Source organism: Rattus norvegicus, chromosome 4 (assembly GCF_036323735.1).
Source record: "Rattus norvegicus strain BN/NHsdMcwi chromosome 4, GRCr8, whole genome shotgun sequence".
NCBI lineage: Eukaryota > Metazoa > Chordata > Mammalia > Rodentia > Muridae > Rattus > Rattus norvegicus.
In genome coordinates this window covers 41,426,940-41,441,102 of record NC_086022.1, presented here as the reverse complement: position 1 = coordinate 41,441,102, position 14,163 = coordinate 41,426,940, and the positions used below count along the sequence as shown (strand labels likewise).

At 36.2% G+C, this 14,163-nt stretch overlaps 1 protein-coding gene across 1 annotated transcript in view; it reads left to right on the top strand.

Annotated features, from left to right (window-relative positions):
• The window catches only part of Thsd7a (thrombospondin type 1 domain containing 7A), a 438,249-nt gene extending 424,422 nt beyond the window's left edge, over positions 1 to 13,827 (top strand). The window contains exons 24-28 of the mRNA NM_001191970.2: positions 6,298 to 6,393; positions 9,099 to 9,181; positions 10,426 to 10,633; positions 12,969 to 13,056; positions 13,743 to 13,827. Of these exons, the coding sequence (NP_001178899.2) occupies positions 6,298 to 6,393; positions 9,099 to 9,181; positions 10,426 to 10,633; positions 12,969 to 13,056; positions 13,743 to 13,827 (560 nt within the window). The remainder of the gene's footprint in view (positions 1 to 6,297; positions 6,394 to 9,098; positions 9,182 to 10,425; positions 10,634 to 12,968; positions 13,057 to 13,742) is intronic.
• Positions 13,828 to 14,163: the final 336 nt, after the last annotated feature.

The window sequence follows — 14,163 nt, the reverse complement described above, 5'->3', positions numbered from 1 at the left end:
TGCCTGGAAAACTCATGATGTCCTCATTTTTAATAGTTGAATTGTATTCCATTGTATAAATGAAGTATATTTTCTGTACCCATTCTTTCCTTTATAGACATCTGAATTGTCTCTCGCTTCTGGATACTATAAGGCTGCTATGAACATAGTGGAGCATGTGTCCTTGTGGTATGGTAGAGTATCTTTTGGGTATATGCCCACCCAGGAGTGATATGCCTTAGTCTTCAGGTAGAAGTTCCAATTTTCTGAGGAAACACCAGATTGACTTCCAAAGTGGTTGTACCACTTTGTAATTTGAAATATATTCATTTAGTTCTGTTGATTTTGTGTTGAGTGATTGAATTTGTTAGATTTCTACTTACAGTTGAGAGTTAAAGTCTGAGAGGCTAAGAATATGATTAATGAGTAAAGTGCTAGCCATGCAAGTATGAAGACATGAATTTGAATCTCAAAGATTGTAGGCAAAGTTAGAAGAGTTTCCAGAAGCTTGAGAGCCAGATAGCTGCAAACAAAAACAGACTTTGTCCCAAACAATGTGGAAAGTTATAACCAATAACCAGTTATCCTGAAACCTTCATGTATGTGCCTCTAAACTGTACATGTGTGTGTGCATGCATACACACACATACACACACACACACACACAAAATGGGAGAGGGAAAGTGCAAGACTCTGTTTGTTTTTGCATTTTTATGGGTTATTTTATTTATTTACATTTTAAATGTTATCCCACTTCCCAGTTTCCTCTCCAAAAGCCCCCTATTCCCTCCCCCTTCCCCTGCCTCTATGAGGGTGCTCCCCTACCTACCCGCTCCCACCTCAGTGCATTCCCCTACCCTGGATCATCGAGCCTCTACAGGACCAAGGGATAAGGCCATCCGCTGCTTCATATCCAGTTGGAGCCATGGGTTCCTCCATGTGTACTTTTTGGTTGGTGGTTTAGTCCTTGGGAGCTTTGGGGTGTCTGGTTGGTTGATATTTTTGTTCTTCCTATTCAATTGCAAAACTCTCAGCTCCTAAGTCCTTGCCCTAACTTCTTCACTGGGGTCTCCATGCTCAGTCTAATGGTTTCCTGATTACATCCACATCTGTATTGGTCAGGCACTAGCAGAGTCTCTCAGGATACAACTATATCAGGCTCTTGTCAGAAAACACTCCTTGGCATCAGCAATAGTGTCTGGGTTTGGTGTCAGCAGATGGGATGGATCCCTAGGTGGGGCAGTCTCAGGATGGCCTTTACTTCAGTCTCTGCTCCACTTTTTGTCCCTACATTTCCTTTTGACTGGAGGAATTCTGGATTAATATTTTTGAGGTGTGTGGGTGGCCCCATCCCTCAAAAAGGGGCCATGCCTATCCAGTGGATATGGTCTCTACAGGTTCTCTCTCCCCTTTATTGGGTATTTCAGCTAATATCCTCTCTATTGCATCCTGGGAACCTCTTGGGTCCCCGACGTCTGGGACTTTCTAGGGGCTACCACCAGTTCCCCTTCCTCTATTGCTACACATCTACTTTCAAATTCCTGACCCTCTGTAGTTCTCCCCCATCTACTCCCATATCCAATGCCCCCCTTTCCTCTCCTCCCAGATCCCTCGCTCCCTCTATCTCCTGAAGATTATCCCCAATCCAGCAGAGTAGAACTGTTGCATCCACACTTTGGTGTGATTTTCTTTCTTCTTGGGTTTCAGATGATCAGTAAGTTGTACCCTGGATATTCTGAGCTTTTTTTTTTTTGGTTAATATCCACTTATCAGTGAGTACATATCTTGTGTACTGCAATCCCACCAGCAATGGAGGAGTGTTCCTCTTTCTGCACATCCTCACCTGAGTTTTTGATCTTAGCCATTCTGACTGGTGTAAGGTGGAATCTCAGGGCTGTTTTGATCTGCATTTCCCTGCAGATTAAGGATGTTGAACATTAGAACTGGAATCCATTCTTAAAGGGTTATTTGGGAGTCTAACTTCTTGAGTTCTTTGTATATTTTCAATGTTAGTCCTTTATCAGATGTAGGATTGGTAAAGATCTTTCCCCAATCTGTGGATTGCCATTTTGTCCTATTGACAGTGTTCTCTGCCTTACACAGCTTTTCAATTTTATGAGGTCCCATTTGTCAACTCTTGATCTTAGAGCATAAGCCATTGATGTGCTATTCAGGACATATTCCCCTGTGCCAATGTGCTTGAGGTTCTTTCCCACTTTCTCTTCTATTAGATTTGTCATATCTTGTTTTATGTGATAGTTCTTGAAAAATCAGGGAAACAACATGCCTTACAATAGTCACAAATAATATGAAATGTCTTGGTGTGACTCTAACCAAGCAAGTGAAAAATCTGTATGACAAGAACTTCAAGTCTCTAAAGAAGGAAATTGAAGAAGACCTCAGAAGATGGAAAGATTTCCCATGCTCATGGATTGGCAGGATTAACATAGTAAAAATGGCCATTTTACCAAAAGCAACCCCATCAAAATTCCAATTCAATTCTTCATAGAGATAAAAAGGCAATTCTTAAATTTATCTGGAATAACAAAAAACAAAAACAAAAAACAAAACAAAAAATAGGATATAAAAAACCATTCTGAACAATAAGAGAACTGCTGGGGGAATCACCATCCCTGACCTCAAGCTATACTACAGAGCAATAGTGATAAAAAAAAAATACATCATGGTATTGTTACAGAGACAGGCAAGGAGAACAATGGAATAGAATTGAAGACCCAGAAATGAACCCACATACTGTTGGTCACTTGATTTTTGACAAAGGAGTCAAAACCATCTAGTGAAAAAAAAGCATTTTTCAACAAATGGTGCTGGTTCAACTGGTGGTCAGCATATAGAAGAATGAAAATTGACCCATTCTTATCTTCTTATACAAAGCTCAAGTCCAAGTACATCAAGGACTTCCATATAATGACTCATGTTTTAAAATGTGGAATATTATTTTAAAAAATGTCTCCTAACTTTAAAAATCTAAGAAGTCTAAGATAATTATGAGCATTGAGTGTGCATTTATACCAACAATGAACAAACATAAATTTAATGTTTTCCATTTGTTTAAAACAAATGACAAAAGTGGATAGAACTGCAAAAGCACAGTAAAATTAGACTCTTTAATGTGGTCTTAGAAAATGATAAATTAATTCATTGGTGAGAATTAGAAATTTTAACTTCACAATAATTAGATATAGAGCATCATAGACATACATGTTCATGTTTCTTTTATGTATATACATATACGGAACTATTTCCTCAATATTTGCATCAAATTCCATATCCAAAACTTCAGTGCATTACAATTTCACAGTTTGGAGCATGGTGGTATCTTGATAACAATAAAAGTCTTGTTATCTAGTGATAAATTTAAGGCTCAAATTCTTAGCTTTGTTCTGTAATAGTTAAGGAATGTAATATATAACATACACTAAGTAGTATAGAAAATGTCACCTTACATTGAAAACTGGAAGAGGAGACCTAGGATGCTGAGAAAATATAGAACAAAAACTAATGAGCCAGATGATTTAACCTAAGAATTGATTAAAATTTTCAACCCTATCAATATAATCTTCCCAATTTACCAATCACATAAAATATTTCCGATTTCTGGGACAGAGCAGGCAAAGAAGTACTGAAGCTCGAAATTTGCAATTAATTAAATAAATCCCAGGGTAGGGAACAGAATTGTTAATACAAAATGACAGTGAAACAAAATTAGAAATCAGTATCACAACTGCAGAAGAAACCCTCTCGTACACACACAGGTAAAACCTGGAAAGCAAACAGATGGTTAACCACTGTCGGGTGTTATGTAGAGTGGAGAAAGAAGTGTTTTGGGGAGAAATAAAGGTCTCATATGGTTACATATGTGGAAAAGAGCAAAGATAGGCTGTATTTTCAAATCAAGAAATTTGTTTTGTAATAGGAAGCAGACATTCAAGGATAATAATAAGAGAAAAAAGAGACCATGAGCTTGAGAAAGAGTGGGAGGAAGGGGACATGGACGGAGAGGGATAACAGAAATGATGTAATTGTATTTTGATTAAATTTTAAAAGCCAGAAAAAAGGAAGTAAGATGCAGCCTGTGTGGATAGATCCACACTGAAAGAGGCAGCAAAAGTAGACACTCAGCAGAAATAATAGTGTGTTTGTATGACAAAGTAATGAAATGAACAGTTCCCAGCAAATTGGTTAAGAAAAAGAAGGGTGAATTTTGCATCTCTACAAACAGAAAATGATTTTGAAAATATAATTCAACAAAAAAGTCTTATTAGCAAACATAAAAATGCAAATGATGATGTTCAAAATATAATAACTTAGCAACAGTAACAGAAAAGCTATGGCACGGATTCTATAACCCCTGAAAGTGGAAATGTATGAATTTTATAGTTGCATAGAATACAGTCTAAAATGTGAATGGGTACCTATATACAAAAATAAAAATCCGTGAGCCAAACCTGGGAGCAAATGTTCACATTAATTCACTTTATTAGTTGAGGGTTAGGTGAAAGCTTAGAAACATGATTTTTTAAACTAATATATTAGTTAGAAATTAGCCTTTCTTTACCAGCTGAATTCAATAATAAAATTTTAACTAGAAAAAAAGCTATGTTTGAGCAATACCTTAATCTAACAATAGTGGTGTAAGATATCTATTGAAAAGTTATGAACCCTAACTGAAATGCATAAAGCACACAAATATTGGTGCAATAGACCATTTTCATATGAGAGGTGCCAATGCCTGAATATGAATTGTACCTATACTTACCTATAAATTCCATGTGATTTGAATAGGCTATCAATCTGAGAAGTAGATCCTAAGACTAATTTGGGGATATTAAAGATAAACTGAGGTAAGGCATTTTTTTAAAAGCACAATGATGAGGAGAGGTCAGGAGATGTTCATAGATGTTTATTATGACTGACTATAAATAGTGATATTTAGGCATAATGACTTACCAGTAATGAAGAATCACTCTAGTAGGATAGGATAGAGATTTTTAGAGCAAATCTAGGCTTTCTGCCAAATATGTGGTAGAACAGGGAACAGGCATACTCACTCTGCGAGACATTAAGACAGCCTGGGCTTCTTTGATGATCACTCCTTAAAATTAATAACTCCCATTGCAATGAGTAAAGGCATGTTGTCAATAAGAAAAAAAATAACTGAAATAGAAACAAATCAGTACTATCAGAGGAAATCCCAAACATTCTTTAAACTATTTGGTAATTTTAGTTATCAAAGAATTTACTTTATTCAGATAAAACAGATTTTTACACACCCAAGACTGATTAAAAGTAAATTAATATTTTTATTCTAAGTCATCCTGACTGTGTAGAGCAACCAACCTACTACAGTTGAGCATTTAAATGTTTACCTTGTAGTAGAAAAGATGAAGAATATTTAGCAAAGTTCCATTGTCTACAGTTATACCAGAGATTGCTCTCCTAAATATTTATATTTTAAAGCAACAATATATTTCCCTATTGTTAGCCAACAAGGCATTTTAATGATTTAAAATAACATGACCAAAAAATCACAATAAATTGTAATATCTGATACAATGTAATTCTTTGTGGCAGTTAAAAAAATTTGACTATATCTACATTAAAAAAATCACATGCTGAGAGTTTATCTGTAATAATGACAATAAACTCCCAAATTATATATAAAATATGATACAGTAATAACTGTAATTTTGAGTAAAATATTAATTTTATTAATTAATAGTAAATAAAATATGCATCTGCGTATTTATAATAAAAGACTAAAACCAAGGTAGAAAGTCCTGCATCTGCTTTAGAATGATGTGCATGGGCTTGGACATTAGGAGATGGAACCAGGAAATGCTGTTACACAATAACAAGTCCTTGACTCATTTATTGATCAGTAAGCAAATGAAAATCTAAGGAAAGTATGCCCAAATGGTAGCATTTTCTTAGAAGGATATGATATAATCAGTTGAATATATTTCTATAATTAGTTATTCTCTGTATTTGTCTATATATTCCATATTCCACAATATGAAAAAAAAACAAACTGTAAAACTTTAGCTATAAACCATGAATTAAATTACACATCCAGGGTCTGACCAGGTGGCAGGCTAAATGTGACACACTGGTGGGGACTTAGGTTGATAACTGCAGCTATATCAAACTCGTTTTGCAACTTCCCAGCAACCCATTGACATTGTCACACTTAGCAGGAGACTTCACATCACCTTAAAGCTTTCATGCACGCATTAGTAACTCTTTCTCATAGTGGTTCTGAGTAATGTCACTTCAACGCTTGCTCTATGCCTGCAGATGGACAATGCTATGAATACAAGTGGATGGCAAGTGCTTGGAAGGGCTCTTCTCGAACAGTCTGGTGTCAAAGGTCAGATGGTGTAAATGTAACAGGTAAAACACTGGCATCTTGGTTTCCCTGAATATATTCCTTTAATCTATAATGCAGTTAAAAACTGAAGGAACTTCAGTTGTTAACACATTGTTGGAATCAAGAAATGTATGGTAGGGGCTGGGGATTTAGCTCAGTGGTAGAGCGCTTACCTAAGAAGCGCAAGGCCCTGGGTTCGGTCCCCAGCTCTGAAAAAAGAACCAAAAGAAAAAAAAAAGAAAAAAAGAAATGTATGGTATATACATGTCTGGTGACTGGTGCTAAATTATTTTATTTTAAAATATTAAAATTTCTCAAGTTCTCTCTTTACTATCCCCTTTGGATGGTACCATCTGATTATATTTAATTGACATACCACCTAACTCTAATAAATTAATATAAGTAATTTCCTGATTTCCCCCCTAGGGAATTTACACATTAACAAATTGATAATTTGAAATGATAATTATTCCATTCACTACTTCTGCTTTCATGCTTTGAGGGTGATACAGAGCAATGGAGTATGCATATATAGATATAATCTACTGAAATTAGCAAATCTACCATTAGGATATTTTATTGATTAATAAGAAAAAAAGGAAAGAAACTCCAGGTTGAGTATATATTGCATACCCTGAAAATTCCATGAAAACAAATCAAGGTCAGAAGCATAACTCTACTTTGGATACATAAACACACTTTAAAACATGTTTCCATAATTATCATTTTAACATAATTCAGTTGTCCAGAATCCCCACTTAAGAGTCAGAACGAGTATTGACTGTCAGCTGCCCAGGGCATATGCCAGCATAGGACTCTTGTTTCAACTCTTTTACAAGAAAAATCAAGTCATATGCATCAGGGTGCCCCCGAATAAAGTCCACTTGTGATTTCACTTTCATATATATTGTGAGATCATAGGACCCGCCAGGATCAGTGCACTTCTTGGAAAACATCAACTTTTATATTGAGTTTCAAGTGACCCAGGTCTATTGAAACCTAATTACTTACTTCCTCTCTAAGAAAGCCAGAACATACTGTCAAATTATATTCTTATGAAGACAGAGTTGTGTGGGACTAAAAGCTGTACCAAGAAGTCTTTGATAATAGCATCTCCCAGTGGACATATAATATGAAATAGAAAAAACACCTACCAGGAAACTCTTTGCTATCTCAAGAGTATTATTTGGGGAAGAAAAACAGTCAGCCGGAACTCCATTCTAAGCAGAGTGGGTGATAAGGGCAGAGACAAGACAGTGTAGCCATTCCACACCAGGTGTTAGAAATGCCATTCACTTAACTCAGATCCTAGAAATGAATATACATCAGTCTGTAAGTGATTCTGAAGGAACTTAATAGTTTCCTAAAAGGTTCTACTTGATTGAAGATTTTTTTTCAAAACCAGAAGAAAATAATATGTATTTGCCCTTTTCTTATAATACAATTATTTTCCTACTGCAAATGAGACGATTCACCTAATGCAAAACTAAATGAAAATTTAAAGACTGACTGATCCCTATAAATCACATTTTAAATTTCTTTTTAATGCAACAAAGTCTCTATAGGATTATTTTTTTCTCTGTTGCCATGAAACCAGTATGTAAATGACCTATGACAAACCCTGAATGCATTCTTCCTCCACCATTCAGATGACTTCCTCTAGGAAAACAAAAGTAAAGCCCATTACCTATATGAATCAATAGCTTTACTTATAAATTGTCATTATAAGGAAATCATGTGACAACGTTCTTTTCAAATATTTGGTGGTAGTTAGCACAGTCACTAACCTGCACTTGCTTCACAATGATTGTTGTGATGTGATCACTTTTGTTTTATCACATTACATTTATTTTGTTGCATGTTTTAAAATGTATGAATGAATAATGAATGAATGAATGAATGAATGAATGAATGAATGAATGAAAACTTTAAAATGTATTTATAAGATTAGATTCTGGGAACCTTTGAATCCAAAAGACAATGAGCTCAGTGAATAAAGAAAAGTATTGTTTTGGTTAAAGTTGTGCTGCATTGAATAAATATAGTTTGAAACTAAGAGTCCCAATATGTCACCAATATTGCTTCTTTAGGGTAACTGTCTCCATCTTCAAAAGTGTGGTAACAACCAATTCACAGTTTGTATTGCACGTGAGAAATAATTTGGAGGGATCAATTTCAATGGCAAGTTAGAAAATAGTGCAAGCAGAAGACTTGGTGGTTATTTTGGCCTTCTTCCCAGCATCCACAAAATATCTGGAAGTAACAAGAATAGTGATTTTTTTCAAAAATAAATAAGCACTATAGTAAACCCATTTGTATAATGGTCAAACACATTGTAAATTTACTCCGAGGGTTGTACAAACTACCATTTTGAGTAGCCAAGAAAGATATTTAACTATAGAATAAAATTCAATCTGTTTTGTTTACAATTGTTGGTCTTGGCTTGAAGAAATAGGTTAAATGACCTATTTTTTCCAGCTACTGTTGGAAATAGGTTATATGAAACTAGTGTTTCAAATATAGCAGCTACAAAATCAGCCTCTTGGCGATGTGTCTTGGACACTTATGAAGTACAAGCCACAGTGCTGTTATATGGGTAAAACGCCCAAAGTTTCCAATAAAATTGTTAGCTAACCATTTCACGAATACAGTACTTCTTGGATTTTCGAAAGGTATTCAAACTTCAAAGATACGTGTATTTGTTAAAATGTGGTTTTCTGTTCTGCAGGAGGCTGCTTGGTGGTGAGCCAGCCTGATGCTGACAGGTCTTGTAACCCACCCTGTAGTCAACCCCACTCATACTGTAGTGAGGTATGTACACATTCATTAAAAGGGACAAGCCACTTCTGTCATCCCACTGTCTCTGGTACAGCCCCTTCCCCTGGTCTCCAAAGAGCCATGACTGGAGGAAGAAACCATTGATTTCAAACCATCCCTTTTTTGTTTTAATTTAGTTGAGCAGTTCTCAATGCACTTGGCTTTTTTACCTTTAGAAAGACTTAGCATGGACCTTCCTTGGTTAGCCAACTCCTATTTTATGATTACTCATTTATATGCTTGATGTGTTTGATTTTTTCCCACCCTCCTTTACCCTCCTTCTATGAGGGTACTCCCTGACCCACCCAAACAGTCCTGCCTCATTTCCCTAGCATTCCTCTACATCAGGGCATCAAGCCTTCACAGGCCCAAGGACCTCCCCTCCCATTGATGCCATCCTCTCTGCTACATCCGAGGCTGGAGCCATGGGTCCCTAAATGTGTACTCTTTGGTTGGTGGTTTAGTCCCTGGGAGTTCTGAGGGGGTCTGGCTGGTTGATACTGTTGCTCTTCCTATAGGGTTGCCAACCCCCTCAGCTCCTTTAGTCCTTCCCCTAATTTTTCCACTGGGCTCCCTGTGATCAGAACAATGGTTGGCTGCAAACATCCTCATCTGCATTGGTCAGGATCTGGAAGAGCCTCTCAGAAGACAGCTGTATGAGGGTCCTGTCAGCAAGCACTTCTTTGTCTGGGTTTGGTGTCTGTGTGTGGGATGGATCCCATGGTGGGGCAGTCTCTGGATGACCTTTCCTTCAGTCTCTGATCCACTCTTTGTTGCTGTATTTCCTTTAGACAGAGAAATTCTGAGATGTAGTTGTGGCCATTTTCTCATATACTCATCTCCTTCATGGGACTTTATTTTCAATTAAAATTCTTACTTTTTATAATTCAAACAAAAGATCCACCTTTAATATAAGCAATAGCTTTGGGTTGCAGCCTACCTAAATAGTGGTAATTAAAGATGCCCTTTATCTGCTCTTTGACTCAAAAAAAAAGGAAAGGAAGAAAGAAAGAAAGAAAGAAAGAAAGAAAGAAAGAAAGAAAGAAAGAAAGAAAGAGAAAAAGAAAAAGAAAAAAGAAAAACAGCATAGGGCGGCAGAGTTAATGTAGCTAAGGCAGAAATTGCATGCGGTAAATTATCTTAAAAATGCTTCCTAATGCTCTTTTTTCTGAGTAAGCTTGGTTATCCTTTCCAAGATCCCCTGTGTGTGTACTGTAACCCTCCCTGTTCTCCTGCAGATGAAGGCATGCCGCTGTGAAGAAGGGTACACTGAAGTCATGTCCTCTAATAGCACCCTTGAGCAATGCACACTTATCCCTGTGGTGGTGATTCCCACTGTGGAAGATAAAAGAGATGTGAAAACCAGTCGGGCAGTTCACCCAACGCAACCCTCCAGTAACCCAGCAGGACGGGGCAGGACATGGTTTCTACAGCCATTTGGGCCAGGTGAAGCAACCAGACACTGAATGCAACATTTTTTTTTTACTTAGACATTCCACCAATATCCCAGTATATTTTTTAAATAACCAAGAATGTTTCAAATAAATGATTATTTCTTAATCCAAGACTCATTTTTAACATTGCAGCTATCTTTATGTCTTTTTATTTTTATTGTGAACACAAGTACCCAGGTCTGAATTCATAGAAATGAAACTACTTTCTACAACAACAACAAAAATCGTATTGATATTACTTATCTCAAACCCAGTCCTAAAGTTGTAAGTATAATAAATACACACTGAATAAAATGATGTCATAATGAAAATAATTAGAAAAATATGTTGCCACTTACAACAGAGATAAATAAGAATGAAAAGGCATTTCGAGTTTTCAGTATAATCATACAGAGTGGCTGGAATGAGCCATGGTAAATGCAGAGCCATGCTAGGAGCACTCACCTGCTAGGACAGTAAACAGTAATCTCCAAGTTAATGTTCCCAGTGCCCTTAGAGTCCATACTAGGGCCAAATAGAAAGAGGCAGTGATGGAGTCTTCCTCGCTTGACGGAATGACCCCTCACTTAGAGGCTGACTAGGCCATTGTCATATTACAACAGATACTCTTAATTTATCAATGATTGAACTTGAACCTAATGCAGAAATAAGCCTGCAAGCTTGAAGAAGTGCAGCTCTCGACTTTGCACTCTTTATCTTCCTAATTCAGATAGAACGTGCTGTCTCTAGATACAGAAAATGTCCTACTATTGCTCTATGAGCAACACATATTCTGCTTCATTCCCTCTCACCATGGAGGAATTTCATACAAATCCAGCCATCACCAACTTTATACTTACATCAGAAACACAAGAAATAAAGAAAGAAATTTGCATAGTCACCATGCCTCGATTTGTGGCCATTAGGTAAAAACATTTTCCTTTTAAAAGAACCAAAATTGAACTTTAAGGTGTTTTAAATATCTGGGTGATTGCCATTATTCATAATCACTCCTTTTACTAGATTCTTAGGTGAACATACAATTGAGTTTGAAAAGCAGATTTGTCTGTGAAAATGTAAGAACCTCTCCATTTCAAGTCAGGAGAGCAAATTGCCATTAGCAACTTGGATCTTATCTAAAAACCCAACCAGCTCTCCACAAATGAGAACATCTCTTTTCAAGTTAAATAATTCTCTCCACTTTGTTTAATAATTTCCACAAACATTTTGAATATTGGTTAAATAATTTTCACAGAAAAGATACTAGTAATAGAATAGCACCTTTGATTCTAAACTCAATACAAAAAGAGGAAAGAAAAGAGACGGGAAGAAAAGGAAAGGAAAAGGAAAAACCACTTTTTAAATGTATAGGTTTAAAAGAAACTAATACATAGATTAGTCGTACTTATTTCCAGCAAATGAGCAAATGATAAACAAAACATCTAGTACTAATTATATTTGATGCTTTTCAAATATTGGATAAGTCTCCATGGGGTCATTTTTGTGTATATCTAATTTTCATACATCTCACCATATTGTGATATGAATATTGCCCACCTACTCATGTGTACATATTGCCTGCATTCTTCCATGTCAGCTCCAGACAATGTATGTTATTGTTAACATCAAAGTAAGTAGGCAACATCATCCTGAACAACACGTTTGAAGTTTACTTAGAGCACAATACTTCAGGGACAAAGACGCCCAAACTCAACTAGAATCGTGCCTATCACAGTGACTGCACATCCCAGGAAGATTAGAAAAGAAACATTCAAAAGTCCTTAGCTCTGTTATTTCTATGTGATTTATCTCCGCAAATTCTCTGATTGCTTAAGCACACTCTAAGAATAGACGAGATAAAAGATTGTAATGGCCAAACCGAAAAAGTTAATATGTTACAAAACTGTTAAAACAAAAGTGAATGGTCAAATATGCATCTGCATTGAGTCAGAGTTTTATGACTTTTTCAAAAGCTGCATTGTTTTTCACCTTTTTAAATATATTCTATGCCCTTCCTGCAGCAGGTGGAGAAGCCAAAGCATATGAGCATAGAGTAATACACATGCTGGGCTTGAGGTGGGATGTCATGTAAAGAAACCAAACAGGAACTCAGAATCTGAATGCAAACACCACTTGTTGCTTTGCAACTCTTTCCATTGCTAATGCCCCTTGAATGCAGCCTAACTCACATTAGCTGCTTGACATTAGTGGTAACTGTTCTGGGGAAGAATGAGTTGAGTCTTGAAGAGACCTGATCATGAGTAATTTATCATGAGCCAAGGTATCGTGAGCCTGTCATATATCATCCAGACTAATGTAAACTAATAACTAATATCTTTTCTTCTTAGATGGGAGACTAAAGACCTGGGTTTATGGTGTCGCAGCTGGGGCATTTGTGCTGTTAGTCTTCATTGTCTCCATGATTTATCTAGCGTGGTGAGTGTTTAAATATTTCAGAATCTTAAGGAAGATGTAAAATGGTTATTTCAAAGAAAATTCTCTCAGTTGCTAGTAACGCAGGGACCGACTAGTGTGTGAAATGCATGTGCTGCATTCACTCCATCCTCTCACAAACATAAATTTAAAAAAATAAACTTTAATATTAGAAAGCCTAAAAATCTATCTACCATATCTAATTGTGGAAATGAGTCAGGACTGTTCTAGGTCATTCTTTCAAAATTTTCTCATGAAGAAATGCCATGGGGATGGATATATATATATATATATATATATATATATATATATATATATATATGTATATATATATATATACAAACTCTTTCTTAGAGGAAAATGTTATGATGATTCTTCGTCTTATTTAACTGTATTTGTAAATGTGCATTTTTTTATAAAAGTTCTAAGACAAACCAAAAATATACTATACCATCACTTCTATTGTGCCAACTAAGAAATTGGATAATTTGGCTTTTTATAAGAGTTAAATACTGGAAGACACCTTCTCAGAGTGTAACGCTCAAAGAGATTGTTGTATTCTGAAAGGCACTTGGAAATGTAGGTGGGCAATTTAGATCTACTGTTTTGTTTTGCTCTGCTCTTTTATTTAAAACAACATTTAAAATGAAAGACTGACTTTTTTTCAAATTTTCCTGAATTTCCTACAGCAAAAAGCCAAAGAAACCCCAAAGACGGCAGAACAACCGCCTCAAACCTTTAACCTTAGCATATGATGGAGACGCGGACATGTAACATTGACTATTCCTGGACACAACCAGACTTGGCCTTTTCCCTTTATAGTAGGCATCCAGAGGCCAGAGTGCCAGTATTCAAATTCTGAATTATAATTAACCTTAACTGTTAAGAACACCATCATTAGGAAAAAAGAGAAAACCCTACTCCCTCTGGGAATATTCAAGACAGTACCACTGGCATGTAGAGTCAGTCCTGAGGATTCTAAGAGATGCAGTGGAATGCATGCTGTGTCCTGAGAGTTTTGTGGCACCTTTTCTGAAATCTACCCAATTGCAAAAACAAACAAATAAACAAACAAACAAATACAACCACTTTGATCTCTAAAATATAGTG